The sequence below is a fragment of the Gallinula chloropus genome (assembly GCF_964237585.1).
Source record: "Gallinula chloropus genome assembly, chromosome: 1".
Taxonomy (NCBI): Eukaryota; Metazoa; Chordata; class Aves; order Gruiformes; family Rallidae; genus Gallinula; species Gallinula chloropus.
Genome location: NC_140085.1, coordinates 38354473 through 38376481, shown reverse-complemented (window position 1 = coordinate 38376481; position 22009 = coordinate 38354473). Strand labels below are relative to the sequence as shown.

The following is a 22009-nucleotide window of genomic DNA, read 5'->3' as shown; positions in this document are numbered from 1 at the left end:
CAGGAAGACTTGGTTTATTCTTTAGAGCAACAATGGTATCTATTCTCTAGATCAGGAGAAAATTAATTCTTACACACACACACACACACACAGACACACACACACATAAAGGTTTTAATGAAGACCGTGGGTTTGGATTGATCTTTTTATACAGCAGGTTCTTATATATGTAAATCTGTCCCACAGTGAGCATGGAGAGGCAGTGATTTGGAAGAGAGCAGAAAGATGAAGTTTCTTTTGAGAAACTGAATGTTAAGAGCTCCATCAGGTTATGTCTTCTCTTCTTTTTTTCCTGATTGCAGTGGTGGTCTGACATGAAAGTAAGTTTTAAAAAACACATTACAATTATTCACACATGTCCTTGTAGTGAAAAACTTTATGAAACACATAAAAAGGAAGTCTTGTAAGGTCTTATGTCACATTCTTGAACTGACTTAGTTCTATTGAAATGTAGAAGAATGTTTCGATGGTATTAGCATATTTTATTAATTTTAGTGGTTAATCACAGGCAGGTAATTTAACTGGCAATCTCATAAACTTTCTTTTTTTCTCCCTAATTATCTTTCTATAGTTCTCGCAGAAATGGGTTGTTTCATAGCTTGGGTTTCACTGCACCTGTGATACCCTAAAAATTTGAAGCTTGTCATTAAGCCCAAAGCTGCTTTAATATTAATATTCTCACCATATGATTTCACCTTCTGTGTGGACTAGATTTTTGTCCTCTGTTCTTGTCTTGCTTGTTTGTCCTCCGAGTGCTCTTTGGCAGCAAGAAAATATTTAATAATGCCAGCCAGCAGCTGTATTTGAGCTCAGTATCTAAAAGACTTCTGAGAATATATCCTCCTACAAACTTTTATTGTGACATTCCACATTCGTCCAGTGGCTGAGGGGTGACTGAAAAAGGCATCAATTATTGCACCTGTGCTTGAAACACAAACAGGACATTTATGTGACCTTCGGGTACTACAATGACAAAACAAAATGTACCCAGATGTATGTGCTTTTGATACGTAGCTTCCTGGGGATGTGCATGTGGATATCACACCTGCAAAAGCTGCAGGTATTTGTAGGTGAGCTATATTCAGAGTGTGTTGCTCTTCTCCTGTCTGTCCTCCTATTCTAAGGTCTCTGCTATCCAGTTGCAGTGGAAATGAGAGAAGGTGATAGATAACCACAGCAGCTACTATTAGAGGAATGAAAATGGCATGTGTGTGATGCATATGGCTTGGTGAATACTCTGTGTGTGTGTGTATATATATATATAAATTCCAGTTCTATGAGTATGATAAATGTATCTGTCTCTCAAGTTGACAACACCTTAAGCCACAGTTAGAGCAGAGTGATAATGTATTTCATACTACTAGGAGGAAGAATTAAGGAGCATCTGCAAAAAGCTGCAGAACAATGTGGTCATTGAAGGGAAGAGGGCAAGAGGTTCAGTACATCAAATGTCTATCATGACTTGGTTAAGAACCCTGTGTCCTCGCTGAACCCGGGGATCTTCTCTGGTTGAACTGTAACTACCTTATTCCAGGGCTTCATCGTTATCCTCCCTGTAATCTACTTATGTATACCCCACAGATAAACTAAAAAGACATGAATAGCCACCTTCTGTCTCAGTCCCAGTTTTGTAACGTGATTAGTAGAAAGTTAACTGAGAAAACATGAGTTAGTGGATTTCTGTGCTTTGCTTTAAATTCTCTGCTGCGCAGCACTGTGCTTTCTTTACTTTTGAGTGGCATTGCCTAAAGACCATGGGCTGCCTGTTTTGAACCTGACCTCGCTGCACGACCTCAGCAAGAATCCAGCCTGATTTTTATGAGTAGATTGGGTGAATGTGCTGCCTGACTCAGTGGTACAGGTGATGCCCTCGTTTCTTTCTTTCTTTTTCTGCTACTCTGCAGGCTATCCTTCTAGGAGATATTTCAAGTTATCATTTTTTTCCTATGTGCTCTTAAACGAATTCTATTTTCTGCACTGTGTCAGATTTCAGTCTTTTTTTTTTTTTGTCTTAAAGTTGGATGGTTTTTTTTAAAAACATAAAAAACACCCCAACCTTTAACAGATCTACTAACTAAGTAATAAAAACTGAATGTCACAGCAAAGTCAGATCATAACAATATGACAGGATATATTGGCTCTTAAGGAGAAAATTACCATCCTTCTTTTTATCGCATGGAGTTTAAAAATAAGACATCTCACAAGTGTAACAACACACAAGGGCTTGGTTTTGCATGCTAGTTCTGTTAATTCTTTAATATTTTTTTTTCTCCAATGGCTGTATGTATGTGCTGGTCTGGTGGGTTTCAAAATTCCCTCTTCTTTCTCGCAAGCTAGAAACATGACTGGAACAACATCTGTCATTCCAGTGCTACAAAGGAATTTAGATACACAATGTATTGATATTTGGGAGGAAGGGATGCACTTCTTTTTATTTTAATATCTTCACAGTTGTTGTAATTTTTAGATGTTTACATAAGAATGAATTGAAAAATTCTCCTTTTTCAACTCATAGACAGACTTTTTCAGTGGAAAAACATATTGTCTTGCAACTAACCCTTGTTAAAAATGGGCAATTGATGGGGATTGTATTTGGTGGGGGAACCAAAGCAGCCCTGCTTATTTCAGGATATTTTATTTCAATGGAAATACCTTTGAGAGTAGGAGGAGCACTGAAATGAACAGAGATTGGTTAAATGCACGTGCTTTGGAGGAAAAAAGGTTCAGTGCTACAAATACTGCTTGTATATTATATCAGCCTCTTGGGGATGGTCTGGGCACATAATCCCATAGGATTTTTTCACAGGGTTACCTACAGCAATGATTTAGAGATGATTGAATTCAATGAGTTTCAAAGCCTTCAGATTTTGAAGAAAGATTTGACCAAAAAAATGTACTTTTGGTACATTTTTGTACATGCTATCCTATAGATTCTATAGTATAAACCATATCCTCACAATTTACTCTTAAAATCTGGAACTTTCTGGCAAGGATTCACAAATGAATTTTCATTTTTTGTGGTTACTGACAGCTAATCTCTCCCACTGCCTTTGATGAACAGTGTGACAAGCACAGGCGTGAGATGACAGGTTATATTGTGTTTGAGTGTTTTCTCTGCCTGTCTCTGTGGTGGGGTGGGGACACACACAACACCCCCTCTTGACAGCAGGCGAGAGCTGACAAAATGGGGTTTTGTGACTCAAGATCCTGCAGGTTCTTCGGTGGAAGAGGAGTTACTTTATATGCATGTCTGCACCCATGGGATATCCTTTCACATGTGAAGATGTTTTTGTCCTCACTCCTCTAACTTGATGGGGTTTTTTTAACTTTGCTGTGGGATTTGGGGTTTCCTATTTAGCTGGATAGATATGGAAGGAGCAAGGCTGCTCTTAAGGCCACTTAAATAATTTTGTGCCTTGTTACCCTGTTGATACTGGTAGAAGGATGTTTTCCTCTTCAACTGTAAAATTTAGCTCCAAAAGAATATTGCAATACAGAGAATCAAAATCATTGTTGTTTGTCGTGGCCTGAATTAAGTGTTATTTTAATTCAGAGCTTCAAATATAATAAGCATGGGTTTTGAAGAGTTGAATTGCTCTCTAGCTTGTTAATGAATTTGGAGGGATGAGCGTTTTGAGTGGCTATTGATTGTTGTATTTTGGTTCTGAGTGGAGGGGGGGGGAAAGTGGCTATTTTTTTTAGCACTAACGGTGTAAGACAACGTTTGACAATTGTATTTGGGAGAATCGCTGCTTTGGTGGACGTTTTCTTTCTGTAGGAGGTTTTATCTCCAGCAAGGGAAGCCCATTTCCATAGCTTTTGTCCCAGCCTGAGCTCATGACCTGGGCTCCCCTGGCTCTGGGGAAGCTGCAGGGAAAACTGTGTGTGCACTTAACGTATTTCAGTGAAGAGCACACTTTACTGCTCTCTGCTCCCTCCCCTTTTCCTCACATTTGGGATTACAGGGAGTGTTGGGTCTATAGCATCCATTAAGTGAATGTGAAAGAAGGCTTTTCCTTTTGTGGCGTGTGGGTGGTATAGGCGGCAACAAAAATATTGGCACTTTCAGCTTGCAAAATCCTGGGGTCTGATATGTGTTAATGTGAGCATTTGGAATAAAACAGCTTCTGTCCTTCAGGGTAGCTGCGGTCTAGCTAGCAGTGTTCTCCAGTACAAGCTTTCCATTCATGTGTAGTAGGTCTGTAAGTGTTTCAGGTTTTTTCCAAGTCCTGTATTTTGAATTTTCGGCTCGAAAAGTGGCTTAGCCCCTGATACTTTCTGCAGCTTATGAAAATTCAGTAGCCCTCTTTGTGGTGACACTTCCCCCATTAATATTCTATTTTTGTTAACAAGAGGGAAAAGAATTTGTATTTTAATGTTGCAAATAATTGAATCTTATTAATTTTTTTCAGTAATAGCTGGTTTTCGAGGGACGGTCCCACATGGCCTTTCACTGGAGATTGGAGACACTGTTCAAATATTAGAGAAATGTGATGGTGAGTTCATGGGTTGAAATTCCAGGGATAATGAAGTTTTGTATGCTGTTGATTTGAACTCTTATTACTGTTAATTTATTTTCTTAATGCATTTTTAAACTCAATAACAAACATGTTCTGGCCTCTTGATTTTTTTTTCACAACTCCAATGAGTTCTAATCCCTATAATTTATTTGCAGTGCATTCTTTAATTATTATTATTTATTCTTTATTCAAACTCTCCATTTAACAAACATTCATAGAGAGTAGCAGTTAAAACAGCAAGGAGTTTTCATTGTGATTTTTTTACTTTCTTGGTATTTCCAAGGGATGCCTGGCTGCCATCAAGACCCTTTCACATGAATTCAAAGTCCTAAGTTTAAATCTTAAAGCAGTATAAACATTCTCTTCTGCCTCTGTTCTGAGGTGGAGAATACTAATATGATTTTTGCAAATGTCCATTACTAGTGCAATAGAAATAAAGTTGATTTTTTTTTTCATGAGCTGCCTCCTTAATACACTACCTAACTCAAATCAATGTGATTTTAAAAATCATTTAGGATTATATTGCTGGCTTTTATTTCATGTCAGGTTTATATACTGTTAACCTTGTAAGAAATTTTCTTTCAGAAAACATCTGTTTCTCTTGAATCAGGTATATTATGAATTTTGTATAATAATGTGATTGGTAAATTTAGAATATGAAGTCCAGACATCACTTGTAAATACCTACAGTGAATATGAAACGATTTCCCTTTTGTCTGGTGTGACATCTAGTGCAAATTATACCTGGGTTCCATTGTCGGAAACATTTGGTGATACAGGGTTAAAGAGTAATTCCTGAAACTGAGTTAAGTCATCCAAGTATGAGCTGCTTTAAGCAAAATACCTTTCATTGTATGGAAAGTCTTTTAAATGAGTGCAGTCTGACAGCTCAGTGTAACTGTCATATCTGTCCAAAAGGGAAAGATGAAATCTGTTTTACATACTGAAATGATTTGCATACTTTAAAAAGCAAAATGTTCTTTCTTCACAGGATGGTACAGAGGATTTGCCTTAAAAAACCCCAATGTTAAGGTAAAGGTCAATTGCAGTTTTGCATTCTTTGGCACAAATAAATGTTTACTTTTAAAAAGTTTATAGTCTCCATGTAACTATATGATATTTACCCTTAAAAGAAAGCTAGAGCTTAGTGTTAAATATATTATTGATACTGCTTTAATTAGATTTGGACATGGATTACAGTTCTAAAATGCTCCTATGTGTTAGGATGATACGCTACAAATCTGAGACTCTAGTGAATTTTCTTTTATTTCTAATTTTTAGATTGTAAACTCAGAGGAAGCTAAGTTGAAGGAAAAAGTCTACTGAGAATACAAATTGTAATTGTGTTGGAAAAGTTAGACTCTGCCTATTTTTCTTGATGCTACGTATTAATTTAGAACAGCCAGTGGAGAAAGCTAGTTTGAGAGCCACATGCAGAGTATCAGTTCAATAAAAGATATGTATTGTCATGTAAAAAATATGGTTGATCTTATTTTGCTTTGATGTGTAGTTCTTGGTTTTCCACAGTGGTGTAGCTGGTAGTATTCCAAACCAAACTTTGCTGGTAGATATTTTTTTCCTTTTTCTTCTTCCTTCATTCAGATATGAAGTACTCCGAAGTAAATATTTCAGCCAATGTTCACTTTTATATATTTTTATATGCTTATACCTATTTGTCTTTCTATTTTCTTAATACCTCTTGTTCACTTGCCTTGGACTGAAAGATTGTTTTTGGCAAACCATTTCAAGATTGCTTTCTTCCCTCAACACAGTGCTAGAGTTTTTAGTCTTGTTAAAGGCATTGAAGAGAGATCTATTGCTCCTTCAACCTGCATTGTAAGCTTTGCTCTTTTTTTCCCTCTCTCCATTTCCAAGCCTCTTCAGCTACTAAATAGGGCACACACATACTATTTTTAATTTCAAAAGTTCCTAGGGGCTCATATCATAACTCATTGACCTCTTGTGCCTGGGCCTGCAGACTCTGCTCACACCAATTTCTGTTGCTTTATATGGAAGGTCAATGTGAAAAATAAATTTAGCCACAGAGTCTAATCTGATGTTTACTACTTTAACCTCATTGATATATATTGCCATTTGATTTATAAGACAGGAGCTGTTGGGATTTATTATTGCATTTTCTGTGTCTTTTGTTGCAATTTTCACCACATGCTTGCTGTCAGTCTTGCTTTGTGGTCTGTCAAATGTATTGCTAGAAGTTATGAATAGGTTTTCTAAACATGACTTGATGTGGGAAGAAATGAGAGAGATAATTTCTGCTTTCCTAGTGTGAATACAAACAGCTTTCTGGATTAGATTTTTTGAAGGGAGTCTCTCCAAAAGTAAAAATAAGAGCACCTTGTACCTCCACCTGTTGTTGCTATTGCTATGTCAAGATTCTTCCCTTGTTATTCTGCCAGTTTTGACACTCAAAAGAAATTACCTGTGGCAGCTGGTCTGCAGTAAGCGTGCATACGCAGCCATCCCTGCTTTCTGGTGCATTGTTACAGTGCAAGGCTGTGCATCTTGCTGTCCTTGGGAGATGCTCTCCTGAACTACTTTATATTGCAGAGGAGTAGGAGCGTTTACAAGGGCAGCTGCCTCTACATAGTAGATGCCTTTTTGTTGAAGGCCTGATGTCTGTGTTGAAAGAAAATGGGGCACCATCGTCAAAGGAAAGCTGTGTGCAGCTGTGCTTGTAAAGAGAACATGCATGTATTTTCCTGCACTGTGTTATGTCACGAGCTGTGGAGTATTAACATTCCCAGCAAGAGACTTGGAAGTTGCTTTGTTTTGCTTATTGTTCTGATTTATGAAGGCTAGTGCTCTCTTACAGCAGTATGACTGTTGCAGCAGTGCTCTCCATTCAAAAGAGCGGTAGAGAGCCCTTAAATAAACTCAACTTTATTGAACTTTATTTTACTTTATATCTGAAGTTATAATTTTTAAGACTGTCAGTACAATATTACCCCTACAGCTGGTCTGTTTCTTGTCAATGTGGGAATAATGAATATAAATGCCTAGGATAAGTGAGCACTCAGGCAGTCTTCATGTTCTACACATGCTTATCTTCTAATTTTCTGAAGTATTGAAGCATTTAAACTCTAATGAATATAACATTTTATTTTCCGTTAGGTCTATACTAAATACATACAGCATTCTTTTTTTTTGTACATATTTTTTGTAATTCTTTGGAGGACTACTAATTCAGCACACATTTGCATATTAAATGGTACTAAATTGGACTCCAAACTCATGTAAGGGGAAGTTTTTTTGTTTTACCTAAATGATTTTATTTTTCAGGGCATATTTCCATCCAACTACATTCACTTGAAAAATGCCTGTGTTAAGAACAAAGGGTAGGTGAAATGTTCTGGTTTCAAATATTTAAGCATGGTTTAAGCTTGTTCAAAAAATCTTTTGCTTATTCAATAAAGTGGTGATTTCATTATGTTATAATATCTTAACTTCAGCTTACTGCCATGGGACTTGAAATGGTTGTCCTTAGCTAACCTGATGCTCCTACGTGGTCATGAAATTGGAGTGAGCTATTCTGTAAAGACATGGAGCACAATTGGGAACATCAGTCTGTATTGTCTAGAGGAAGTTTGCTTGAAAGTGTTAAGTTTGGCTTGAAAAATGTATTATCTTAGTTTGAAGAAGTTATTCAGTACAAAAGCTGGGTATTAACCTGCTGTTTAAGATAATTTGTTTTGTTGGAGGACAGGAACTGTATCATGGCAGACAGCTGGTGTTTTACAAAAGAAAAGGTAAAATAATGTGTCGGTTCAGTGACAAAAATGTCACTAAAACTATAAATGGAGATGGTTTTACCTACTTTTCTTCAAGTGATGAAGAGCCAATGTTTATTTTCCACAACAACTGAGCTCTTCATTTTTAGAAAAGTTAATAAAAACCAGAACAACTAGTTAAAATTAGTTCAAAAATTCTGTTTTGGAACTCAAATATTATGACTAAAAGCAACACTGATTTTCATTTTTGGGTGTAATTCTTACATTGACTGTATAACTTCTAAAAAAACTTGTCAGTGATCTTATTTCAACACAGGTTTTTCAAAAAAATTTAGTTAATTTGAGAGTGTTCACATTGTATCATTTATTTAGTTATTTATGGAGAAGTGATATGTAGCAGTTTGAAATACATTCAAGTAAAGACAATTTCATCATAATAGATGGATGCCTAAACATCAGGTGTAGGTGAGCTTTATTTTGGGGGCACAAATGGGTTAGTAGAAGGTCTGTGATTCATGATGAGCAGAGATAATCACAAAGACCATAGTCATAATAAAAAAACCCCAAACCCTCTCATTCCCACAGGTGAAAATAGGCTCATATTACTGTTAAGCACTCTGTTTGCTAATGAGTTGAAGCCACGTGTGGTTTGTCACGTCCTAGGTTTCTCCTTTAAAAGTAGTTGTAGATAAAATTGAAGGTTCAGTGAAACAAAAAATAACCATAAACAAAGGGTAAAGATGGGATAATTTTTGTTAGCAGACACAGTGACAGTACTTGCAGGGAATTCAGTCTTTGTTGCCCCTGTTTCTTCCTCAGTCTGTGTTTTCCATTCAGGCCATGTGCCCTACAGCACTTCACGGCCAGGGGCTGTCACATTGTTATGTTAACTTGATAAGAGAGAAATGATATAATGAGAAAAGTAATCCAGGCATGAATGCAAACCTTAGAAATGTTCTGTGTGTGAGAATGAAGTGGTAGTGCTTATGGTACATAGACTGAGGGGGGGGGTGGAGAGTTTGGTCTTCACCAAGACAACCCAGCTTTTTCTTGGGCCTCATCAAATATACAGAAAATCACTCACACTCTACTAGTATTTTTTTGAGGTTTTATATCCTCTTTCAGTTGAAGGAATGGTGTTTTCTGTCTTAACTTCTATAAAAAAAGAAGCAAAAAAGAGTGGAAATAATCATTCATTTGAAATCTAAGCTAAACCGATAAGATCCATTGGGACTGGGAATTACTCTACTGTGAAAGTAGCTTTTTACCTGTTTATCTCATAATAAAAAACCTCACCTTGACTTCTGTAGGACCTAGACATTGTATGGGAATTTAATTATTTTTACGTGAAACATTTCCATGGGGATTAAATGAAATACACAAATAAAAAGTGTCGTGGACTGAAGGAACACCTGTGTAGGTTGACAGACAGACATTAGTGTTAGCAGGAGGAAGTCTTTGTATTAGTAGCTGTAATGGGATTTGTAATGCTTGTGTAATATCATATGTTCTTCTGCATGTTACAGACAATTTGAAATGGTTATTCCAACAGAAGATTCTGTTATTACAGAAATGACATCAACTTTAAGAGACTGGGGAACGATGTGGAAACAACTTTATGTGGCAAGTACCCTGAATAACTTTTATTTGATTTAATGGCAACTCAAAAGACACGCTGTTTTTTTAGATGCTCCAGCTTAATTTAAGTATATGTTTCAGGAAAAAAACATGTTATGTTTTTTTTTAAACTGTTCTTATTGTGCACTAAATGCATCTCTTAGTTTGTTCCACTCATTGACTACTACTGCTCCTACATTTAGCCAACTTATTAAGTCTTCTCCACCTTCATTGCGTAGCCATTGCATATAAGGATTCCTTTGTCTGCTAAATGGAAGGGTGGGAAATAAGTGTAGCAAACCATATTGGTATTTTATTAAAATATAGAAATATAGTCTATTATTGAAAATCTCACAGCTAGTTTATTTGTTTTATACTCATTTTCTCATACATTTTTATTGCCTGTCACATCTGTGCACTCACAAATGCTAAGTTAAGATGTGTCCATGTTACTTGACCAGTATCTCTGGTACGTGACACAGAGATCAAGGGATGCCCGCTATTGAGTCCTCATTGCTGTGGGAGGTGGGATGTGGTTCTTCATTATAAATAATAAAAAACTCATGTTTGAATTTATCTACCACACATTAAAGAATTAGATTCTAGTTTTGAACTTTTTCCTTATCTCACACCTCACCAGTTTTAAGTAAAAGTCCTATTTTTAACAGTTCTCTTGTTTCTTTATCTGGACACTTTGTGGCTCTGGTCTTTTTCTCTCCCTCCCTGACATCTTCAGGTCAGCTGGTTTTTCTCCTGCTTTGAATGAAATCACATTTCATGGTGCTCTATGGTTATTAGTGCCTGCTTTTCCTTATTCTTGTATTTATGTCTACATTTTCGTATTTCCTTCATAACCGTCTTTGTAATTCTATTACAACTCTCTGCAGAATGCCCCTCTATGAAATTGTTCCACTTTAATAGATACTTACAGTCTTATCTTTCTGGGTAGCCATCTTAGTAGATTCATCTTCTCAAACTTCACTGTAAATTGTGCTTTTTACCCTTCACCACTCCTGTTTTCTGACTTGTGTTTTCTGTTGCATTGCTGGACTAAGAACTGGAGATAGTATTCCAGTTCTGTGAACACCAAACACAAAGTAGCAATAAGTAACTATTCTTTCCTTGTCAAAGAACACCCAAGGTGTGTGTTATTCCTGTGATTGCCATTTATCGCTCTATTGTGCTCACTCTGTAACTGTGTCCTTTCCATTTCTGTAATTACCTCCCTTAAAATCTTCAGTCTTAATGAAGGTTATATCAATAAAAATGTTTGTGGGTTTTCTGTTTTAATTAGGGTGGACAAACTATTTTCTTGCATAGAGAAAACTCTGCTAAACTCAGCCACCTATTTGTTTATTATTTATAGTCCTGTTTTGAATCATCAGTCACTTAAGCAGCTCTTTATAATTAAATGATACGATTGTGAGATTGTAATTAAGCAGTATGTACTGTTTCTTGAGAAACAAGAAACTGTTTCTTCAGAGCTTGTATGGAATTTCTCTAGATTATAGTGGGAAATCTTTTTTGTCAAATGTCTGAAGCATATCTAAGCATGTTTGCTTTGTGTATATTGGTACTTAAGTTAGTACATTGACTTTTCCTGGAACAGAAGGAGCAAAAACATGATCACTAACATAGAAACCTAAATCTATAAAGCAAAGACAGCTGCTTGCAGATCCACTCAGCACTTTGAGATGCAAGCAGTTTACAGAAAAATTCTAAAGCTTTGGAAAAGAAAGGATACTGAAAAATGTTATTTTGAGCTTAATAGTTTTGCTGAACACTAGCATTGTATTCCCATGAATAATGTTCTTCAGTAGACCTTATTATCAGATACTAAAAATGCCAATGCACCTGAAGAAGTGTTTGTTTAATTTGGGGTTTTTTAGCTTCAGAAATTAAATCTTTCTGGACTATTGTCTGATGGGAAACTGTGAAAACATACGGTCTGTCTAGATGTCTGTAACATTTGTATAAAGACTTTTTTGCCTCTTGCTCCCAATTTAAGGGCTATTTATATGACCCTTTGAATATATTTTTTTTTTACTTATAAAGTTCATATAATCCTATTATTCTTGCTGAAATTATTTCTTTTTTGGCAACTTTTTTCTTCACTGCTGTAATTACGTGTTCAGAAAACACTGGCTTTTTTCCAAACCGAAAACCAAGACAAGCAATAAATTAATGCCCATTTTATTTAGCTTATGAAGTGAATGAATGTGAAATAAAAAGAGCAGATTTATCAAATGATAGTTTGTCAGAGCCCTTGGAATAGAAAAGTTATTGATGGAGAGTAATGTTGCTTCTAAGTGAATTTTAGCTTTCCATAGCAATTATCCCCCAGAAGTAGTTGAACTCTTGTTTTTTATGCTGTTCGTTCATAGGAAGAAGGAAAAGGGAAATAGACTTGGGTTTTTTTTGGCAAGAATTAGCAGAACAAATCTGAATAGGAATGTTTTTTCAACTTGGAGTGATGCATCACTTAAATGGAGGTTGCAATAATTTCCTCAAGCTGAAGTTTCTTAGAAAAACTATACTGGGTAAAATAACTTAAAACTGGTGAAAGAAGAGTTAAGAGATCTTTTGGGGGGTAAACTGTTATGGGAAATTGTCTATGTCCTTAACTAGCCTATAATTGGAGTAGGAGGATGTGGTTTAGAAAGCAATCCTATGCATATAATTTGTCTTACTTCGCAGTTAGATGAAGAGCTGTCTGGGCAAGCTTCTGTTGATGTGACACTATTTATTTATGGTTAGACAGTAGTGTGTAGAGCTACGTCCATGGAAGAAAAAGTTACAACAGCATTATCCCTCTCTGGTTTGGAGCTTGCATCCTGGGGGCTATTGGCTTTTCCTCCCCTTAGGTGTATGAGTTCAAATAGTACAGAGTTACATGATAACATACTCTGTTGGGATGAGACAGCAGCACAGAATGAACATGCTCTTTGAATAAAACATTTTTTTGTTGAATTTTTGTCATATCTATGACAAATTAGATTGTGTTAATGTGAGGCATAAGGAGTTGGAGCAAAATTTTGGAGTGAGTGTGGTGCAAAGGCAGGGCCTATGGTAAGCTCTGAAATGGTTTTATACATGACCCCACCCCCCACCCCATGCATGCAGGTAAAATGCAGTGGGGAGAAAAAAGACTAAGCATGGGAATAAGATGGGAACTTTTTCCTTCATTTCCCTGCCATACCTGCATTTATTAGGCTCTCAGCTTATACAGGTGATGCAGAGGCAATTCTATTTCTTTCTCACAGAGGAATGAGGGGGACCTCTTTCACCGACTGTGGCACATAATGAATGAAATCCTAGACCTGCGAAGGCAGGTCCTTGTCGGCCATCTCACCCACGATCGAATGAAGGATGTCAAGCGACACATCACTGCTCGTCTAGATTGGGGCAACGAGTGAGTAAATATAAATTAAAATAGCATTAATTACAATGCCACAGCTCTGGGCTCATTGTAGAATGTTGAAATAAGGAACACATTTTTGACAGGTGTTATCTTTTTAATGGACTTTCTCCTTCATTGTTCTTCTGTCCACTATGTTTTACCAGCGAAAAGTGACTTGTCATTTTATTTTGCTTTTTTCTCTCAGTTTATTTTCTATAGCAGTGGTACTGTCTGGAATATCTACTTTGTCTTAAAATAGACCTGGGCGGATTCCTATGTGACACAGCATAGCTCTTCTGTCTTAATCGAAACCCTGTACTGGCTGACATCACTTCCTTTTTGACTTGTGTCACTCAGTTCAGTTCCAACTTGGGCACTTGTATGTAAATCCTGCTACTATGCTCTGCATCTTTATTTTATCTGAATAACTGCTAAGAGCTACTACAATATGTTGTGGGGTTTGGGAGTTTTTTAATGAAAGAAAATATTAAAATACTTTTTGGCATTCAGGTGTTGTTTCCAAAGACTTCTCTTTAGCCAATATTCAGATGAACTGACTAAATACAGCAATATTCAATAGTAGAAACTGCTATTTGAACGTCCAAATACCTAGCATAGTGGAAAAACTGGGATTAACTGTTTATGATGAAATGTCTGCTTAGAATTTTGTGGAATAACTGCATGGACGTGGGATAGCTTTTGCAGTGGTCAGTTCCTACTCTTTAAAAACTTATTAAAAATTATTTTTCTGATCTTTCAAGTTGTTTATAAATTCAGCCTGACTGTCCCATATGTGTTCTAATCTTTATTGTTTGCTGCTGTGCTGAAATTAAGTTTTATTCCTTTTGATTCAAGTCCATTTCATTTTGTTTGGGGAATGCAGCCAAGCAGCTTTGGTACCATCCAGTCCAAATTAAAAATAAGCTGATCTTTTGGTATTTGATGGATTTTCTTTTTATCATCATTTCTGTGGTTGTCGTTCAGATTGACAATACTAGTGCAACTCACATCATACAATGTCTACAGTAGTACAAAGCACAATATCCACTGTACATTGTCCATGATGAGAAACAGGCTTAAAAATTGTATTAAAATGTATTCTATTAATGTGTTAAAGTGAAGAAAGGGGAGGAATCACTTGTGAATGGTGAGTACAGCCAAAATACATTAAAACAAACCCAAAATCAACTGTAGAGTGCCAGTTAGCACGTACATTGTTTCTTGGGATGTTTCTGTTAAATGTTAGAAGCAATGTGTTCATTTGTTTCCTTTGCATGTAGAAACTACTTATTGTTATTCCATTTCTCATACAGACAACTGGGACTTGACTTGGTTCCACGAAAAGAATATGCTATGGTGGATCCTGAAGAGATCAGCATTACGGAGCTCTACAGGCTGGTATGTGAATATAATGCTCAATACTTTGCTATCAAAATACATACTGATGTTGTGATGGCAGATTTCTTATACTGAACCGGAAGTACTTTTTTTTTTTTTGTCAAATAAACTGACATTTCATGATGTAATGAGTTTTATTAGCAGAAAAGAAATATTCATAGAATCCTAGAATGCTTTGGATTGAAAGGTACTTCAAAGATCTTCTAGTTCCAATCCCTTGTTTCTCTGGGCAGCCTGTTTCAGGGCCTCACCACCCTCACAGAGAATAATTTCTTCCTAGTATCTAATCTAAGTCTACCCCCCTTCTGCCTAAAGCCATTAACCCTTGTCCTGCCACTACCTGCCCTTGTAAATAGGCCTTCTCCATCTTTCCTGTAGGCCTCTTCAGGTACTGGAAGGCTGAACAGTTATGTCATATCTGCATCTTCTTTTGAACACTTATCTCTGTATCTATATGAGATGCTTTGATTTGGTATCAAATTTTTATGTACTCAAACACTCATTTTAAACATTATGTGTTAAAAGTTTTGTTTTCTGCTAGATCATCCAAACTGTGACAGTTAACATGAATTTAATAATCAATAATAGCTTATGAAGCTCTTTTTCATTAGACCTTTACCTGGGGCATCAGTGCTGTAAAGTGAGTTTTGTGGAAATGTAATAATATACTCACGGTACAAGTACTGTCACAATTAATCATATGGGACTATTGGTCTTTTCTAAAATATTAATGTAAATAGCAGTTAAACTGCATAGAAAAGCTCTCCTTTGGGTATGAAAGCCTATCTTAATTTATTAAATCCACCACTGATACTTCTTATTCTGATTTAAACTCCAGTAAGGTCTAAAAAGATTTGCCAGCTCATTTATGTGGGGTTTACCTCATATTTAGGTCCTGTAGTTGTTACAGATACAGCTCTGAGTCTTACTTGCTTTTACTTACTTAGCTTTTACTTAAACTAAATTTTATGTTAACATTTGTATTTAAATATAGAATGAAGCAAACCAATATATGCTACAATTTTCTGTTGAGCTGAAATTGTATTTTAAGATTATTTTTAATGACTTATGTTGATAACTTTTAATGTCAAACCTAATAATTTCTTCATGCTGGAATAAAAATACCTTTGGACAGCTTCAAAGTCATATGTAATCCTATGGAATCCTGTTGAAGCACTAGATGTAATACAGTGAGAAACCATTAATCATAAGAAGAAACATACAGAGGAAGAATAACCCAGAAAGCTAATAATGGCACTCATGGAGTGCACTTTGAAAAATAGAGGGGGGGGGGGAAAGCCCAAGATAACCTCAGTTTGAAGGCTGAGTAGCTTAGGTTGCTGTTTAAAATTATTTTTGGTACCAAGTAAGAGAAGTAGTACAATTTAATGCTGTCCTACTCTTAGTGGGGAATTAAAACGGTGAAGGTCTAAACTGTGAAGTAAAATCATGAGAATCCAGTAGCTTCTATACAGCAGTGTGCCAAAGATTATAAAATAGACATAAACTTTTTACAGTTTAAAATACTGATATTTAGTCTTCTGCAAAAGCATTTTTTGTTTCTTTGAGTACTAGACAGATCATTAACTATTTAAACCATCTAATACTTTAAATGTAACTATTTAAACCAGATATAAAATTCTATATTGTTAGAGCACAAAGCTTTAAAGTGGTTTAGAGTTTTTAGAGTAGAGAAAAAGCTGAACTTCTAGAGGTTACTGTTTTTCCTCCTACAGAAATGCTACGATGAAGTGCAACACTGGGAAGGTCACATCCTTGGGTGCTCCTTCTCAGATTATCACAAGTTACTACTGAATTAAAACGTTTAAATTTGGGATTAAGTAATTCGGTATCGTGTCTTTTACCTCTTTTTTTTTTTTGAGATTTTTATGATTAATTCAAACTGGCTGCTGTGCTGTTCATGGTATTTTTTTAGATGGAGCACCGTCATCGAAAAAAAGACACCCCAGTACCAGCTAGCAGCCACCATCTCTTTGTTCAGATGAAGAGTCTAATGTGCTCCAATCTGGGAGAGGAACTGGAAGTGATCTTCTCACTCTTTGATAGTAAAGAAAATCGTCCCATCAGGTACTGCATGACTTTTCTCTGGAATACTAATTTTATATAAGTTTTGTCAGTATACACTGTATACACATAATGGATTTCACATTTACATATAAGCAGATGATAGTGTTGACACAGGATGATTTTCTTCTTCCTTTTGAAATCAGTTTATGTACTTAATACTTTATAATATCATTTTATGTTTAAATAATGTATATTTATTTGTCGTCTTTACCTATTTCAGTTTTCTGTTGGTTTTGTTTGAGTAAAAACAGATGTACATGTACACACAGAGAGTGAAGGTTAGTTCTCTGACTTAAAGGTAATTTTTCACTATCTCTATTTTCCTCCCTCCTAATCAGTGCACGTTTAAAACTTAGAACTGTTGCTTGCTCTGTAATATTTATGAGATGAATTCTCCTAGGTACATGAGACTGGAGGGCTGCCCTTAGACTGTGAATTAAGAGTCTTTTTTTGTAAAAGGAGCCTGTACTTCACTGAGGAGTTGCCTGTTCTTCAGTGAAACAGTCAAACTCAGTCTGGCATCCACTTAGGGTTTGCTTGGCCTCTTTCTTCAGCTGGGAGCTGATCCTGGAACTACTCTTTCTCTGTTTGTCCTAGAGCTCAAATTTTTTGAGAGCCCCGATAACCTTTAAATTTTTAAATATTCCATAGCTATTTCTACTCTCAGCTTATTTCTGGCCAAGAGGGAGAACATGGGGGTGAACAGTAGCAGAATTGCGAAGCGCTTGATAAAGATGAGCACAGGGGGAGAGCAGAGTTAGTGCAAGAGCCTTCTAAGTTCTGTTTGAGGATTATGCCAAGAAAATTGAATCATTAAATGTTTGTGCAGTGATGATGGGTGTGATGGGTTGACCCTGGCCAGAGGCCAGGTGCTCCCAAAAGCCCCTCTTGTCACTCTCCTCCTCAGCAGAACAGGGGAGGAAATATGATGAAATGTTTGTGGGTCAAATAAGGACAGGGAGGGATCACTCACCAGTTATTGTCACGTGCAAACCAGACTTGACTCAGGAAAACTATTATTATTTCCCATGAATAAGAGAGTAGGATAACGAGAAATAAAACCAAATCTTAAAACCCCTCCTTCCACTCCTCTTTTCTTCCTGAACTCAACTTCACCCCTGATTTATTTCCTTCCTTTCTGCCAGTAGCACAGGGGGACAGGGAATGGAGGTTGTGGTCATTTCATCACACATGGTCTGAGCTGCTCCTTCCTCCTCAGGGGAGGACTCTGCTCTTCCTCTGCTACATTGTGGGGGCTCTCCAACAGGAGACAGTTCTCCACCTCCTCCTCAACATGAGCCGTTCCCACAGGCTGCAGTTCTTCACAAACTGCTCCAGCTTTGGGTTCTTTCCATGGGGTACAGACCAGACCAGACTGCTTCAGTGTGGGTCCTCCACAAGGTCACAAATCCTGCCAGGAACCTGCAGTGACGTGGGCTTCTGTGGCTCCATGGAGAGAGGAGCTTGCTCCAGCTTGGAATTCCCACATGGTCACATCTTTCTTTGGGCAGGCCATCCATCTGCTCTGGTGTAGGGTCCTACATGGGCTGCCGGTGGATATCTGCTCCCCACAGTATCATGGAACGGTTTGGGTTGGAAGAGACCCTAAAGATCATCTTGTTCCAATGTACTACCATGGGCAAGGACTAGACCAGGTTGCCCAAAGCCCCATACAACTTGGCCTTGAACACTGTTGGGGAGGGGGCATCAACCTCCCTGGGCAACCTGTTCCAGTCCCTCATCACCCTCACAGTAAAATATTTCTTCCCTTTATCCAGTCTAAATATATCCTCTTCCAGTTTATAGCCATTACCTCTCAGACTATCGTTACATACCCTTGTAAAATGTCCCTCCCAATCTTTCTTATAGGCTCCCTTCAGGTACTGGAAGGCTGCTATAAGGTCCCCATGGGGTATTCTCCAGGCTGAATAACCCCAACTCTCTCAACCTGTCCTCACAGGGGAGGTGCTCCAGCCCTCTGATCATCTTTGTGTCCCTCCTCTGCACCGACTCCAACAGCTCCATTTACTACTTATGTTGGAGGCTCCAGAACTGGATGCAGTACTCTGGGTGGGATCTCATGGGGCTCCACAAGCTGCAGCCTGCCTCACCATGGTCTTCTCCAGAGGCTGCAGGGTAATCTCTACTTGGATACCCAGAGAACAGTCTCCTTTCCCTGACTTTGATGTCTATGGAGTTTTCCTTCTTACATGTCCTTACTCCTTTCTCTGGCTGAAATTGCTTCTGGAGTCTTATTTCCTCCTGTCTTAAACATATTGTCCCAGAGATAATACCAGCATTGTTGATAGGCTTCTCCTTGGCCTTCGGGGAGTTTGTCTTGGAGCTAGCTGGCACTGGCTCTGTTTCTAGCTTCTAGCAGCTTCTCACACCAGTCACCCCTGTAGCCCCCAGCCCCCTGGTACTAAAACCTTACCATGCAAACCAAAAAGAACTGGAAATCCCCCTCTAGTCAGAAGTTTCCCATTCATAATTTACTGCTGGCTGTTGCCCTCCATGGTCTTGTCTGTTCTCCTCATCATAGAAAGAGTGTGTTCTGGAGGCAGTTTACATCTGCTTTAAGACTGGTCACTAGAGAAGTGAAAGACTAGAATTTCAAACAAAAACCACTTTTTAAATAAGACAGCTCACAAATACATGAAAAGAAATATAAGCTACTGCTCTAAGCCTGCTAGCAAGGTAAAAAGGGTTGCTCTAAGTGCGTACCAAGTCATGACTGTGTACTAGTTGCTGCCTTCATATGGAGGTAGGATTTTGAGGAACATACAGAATTTGGGCTGAATTTGATAAGATTATGCCGTGCTTTTTTAGTTGAGCAAGATAATTAGCAGGTGCTTTGAAGGAAGATTATACTGAGTAAATTGATTTTTATTGTTAATGACATCATAACTAAGCGAATATTGTTAGTGTCAGCTGCTAAATACTGACACTTCAGTCTGTTCTCCACTTTGGACAGTAGTCACCAAAACACAGTTTACTCTGAATTTCTGAGAATTAAATGTGCATCAGGACACATCTTCTGTGTTGACTTCAGTGAGTGCCACAGCAGGTGATAGATTTTAGGAAAGAGCTTCAGACCTTGACAGAAAACAATTTGGGTTTTATGGATTGCTGAAACAAGGTTATGGCAGTAGCGGTGGTATGAAGCAAATGGATTGGATTTCACGTTCACATGAAAGCACAAATTCTAGAGCTGTTTGTCACATGCTTGCTGTGATCTGACCTTTAGTTATTGATTCTTGACTCCAGTGTCTGTTTGCAGCTGCTTTATTATGTGTGAACTTCCTCATCCTGTTACTGGCAAACCTTGAAGAATTGTGTTGCCATGAATCCAAACTGCCTTCTAGGGCATAGGGGGAACAACAGGATGAATTTTGTGAGGGTAGCTTGTAACTGTCTGTAAAACAAACAAACATACACCCCTCCCTCCCTGCAACAGCAAAACAGCAGCAAGAAACCTTCCCAAGAAGCAAACAGAAACCTCTCAACATGTTGAAAAAGCTGAAACCAAGAGAGTTTTCAGAAGAACAAATTAAATGCAAAGTACATTTGTATCACAGAATGAACTCTGGAATGCAGAGGTGTTCAAGCTGGAGATTTATACGGATCTTTCTGGACCTCAACCTGGAAACAGCATCAACAGGCTGTCACAGAGTTAAACCAAAGATAGTTGCTCTTGCTGCAGAACAGTGTGGTACGATGTGTAATTTTTATTCAGTACAGATGGCTGGGGTATTTCAGAGGTCTTTAAGCCCTGACTGATGCATGCATGGAGTGAACAGCCACCCTCAAAAAGATGATGTCTGAGAGGAGACAGTGTCTGTGCTCCCTAACTACTGCAGTTCACACCCTGCAATGATGCTGAAGCCTACGGGCAGTAACAGGGTTGTGGACCCTGGATGCTCAGACTCTTCCACTCATTTCTTTGAAAGTCCAGGTCAAAAGCTTTGAGGTCTGTCACACGTCAGTTGTGTCATTTTATCTGTGTGGTTTCCTAAGTCGTCATCCTGTTGTCCAATAGAAAAATACAATGAAAGTAATAGATAAATAGCGTAGATAAATTTAAGGAACAATACATGATAATTTATTTCCTGAAAGATCTTTAAGAGTAGGAGTACATGATTGTGTGTGATTAAAATCTATTTTATCACTTCGTGCTTACAGCATAAGAATTTTGGGGGTTTGTTTCTTTGGACTTTGTTGCTCTTCACCTTAAGCTTCAGTTTTGCCAGCATTGTGTATGTACCAAGTTTTCTTCAGGTGGATGGTACTGCTTGTGTTAATGAGACTGTTTGAATGCAGAATGTTAAGTATAAGCTCTCATGCACAACTGCTCCTAAATGTGGCTTTGTGTGCATTCTAATATAGTGTTGCTTGTCTGATGTAAATTAACATTAAGCAAGTGATTGCTGTAAGCTTCTTAAAGAGTTCATTTGGAGAGAGTGCAAACATCAGAATTGAGACTTAATGATAGAATTTCTGTTCTGGTAATTTTTCTTAAGATTAACTTCATATCAGGGGGACCTGCAATATGTAAGATATATTATATATAATATATCTTACATATTATATAATATATATAATTTTTTTACCTCAGGTTTATGCAATTGAAATAGCAGCTTTGAAAGATTGTTGGAGGACTAGAAACATTATCTAGTTAATTTTTTTTATTGATGACATATCTTTTTTCCCAGCTGTTTGTTCTTCTTTTTTGTTTGTTGCATGTTTAATACATTCAGCTGTTTGAACAGAAATGTTTGTTTAAGTATCAGGATTAAACTGAATTGCAGTTGTAGATATTGAGGTGGAACAAGTATCTACAAAAAGGAGTAGTAAGGCTTTAGGAAGTTTTACTATAGCAGTTCCAGACTAGTGCAAGAAAAATCAGCCTCTGGGTAGGATGCTCTGATCCAAAAGAGTTAGCAATATTCAGAAAGAAATATGGCATGTTCAAGCTCACAGCTCATTTGGCTTCTTCATGTTACTGGTCTGCAACCACAGCGTGTAAGTGTTGTTTTGTGGCATCTTAGTGACGTTATGTTTAATGTATTAGTGTAAATCTGTCTATACATTGCTGCAGATTTTATAGAGAACGTTTTCATTAATTTTAGAGTATTTACACATTACTGATAAGAGGATGTAGCTTTTACTAACGTAAAAAAATTATTTTTATGTATAAACATGTATCAAAATTTGATAGTGACTTGGCAAATTTGCAG

General features: G+C 37.3%; 1 protein-coding gene across 2 annotated transcripts in view; it reads left to right on the top strand.

Annotated features, from left to right (window-relative positions):
* Positions 1 to 22009, top strand: part of DOCK4 (dedicator of cytokinesis 4) — a gene marked incomplete at both ends in the record, with an annotated part of 250335 nt that overhangs the window by 83638 nt on the left and 144688 nt on the right. For both annotated transcript variants that reach the window (XM_084262501.1, XM_084262500.1), the window contains 7 exons: positions 4413 to 4496; positions 5512 to 5552; positions 7821 to 7876; positions 9796 to 9892; positions 13150 to 13298; positions 14600 to 14684; positions 16621 to 16772. In XM_084262501.1, coding sequence (XP_084118627.1) covers positions 4413 to 4496; positions 5512 to 5552; positions 7821 to 7876; positions 9796 to 9892; positions 13150 to 13298; positions 14600 to 14684; positions 16621 to 16772 — 664 coding nt within the window. The remainder of the gene's footprint in view (positions 1 to 4412; positions 4497 to 5511; positions 5553 to 7820; positions 7877 to 9795; positions 9893 to 13149; positions 13299 to 14599; positions 14685 to 16620; positions 16773 to 22009) is intronic.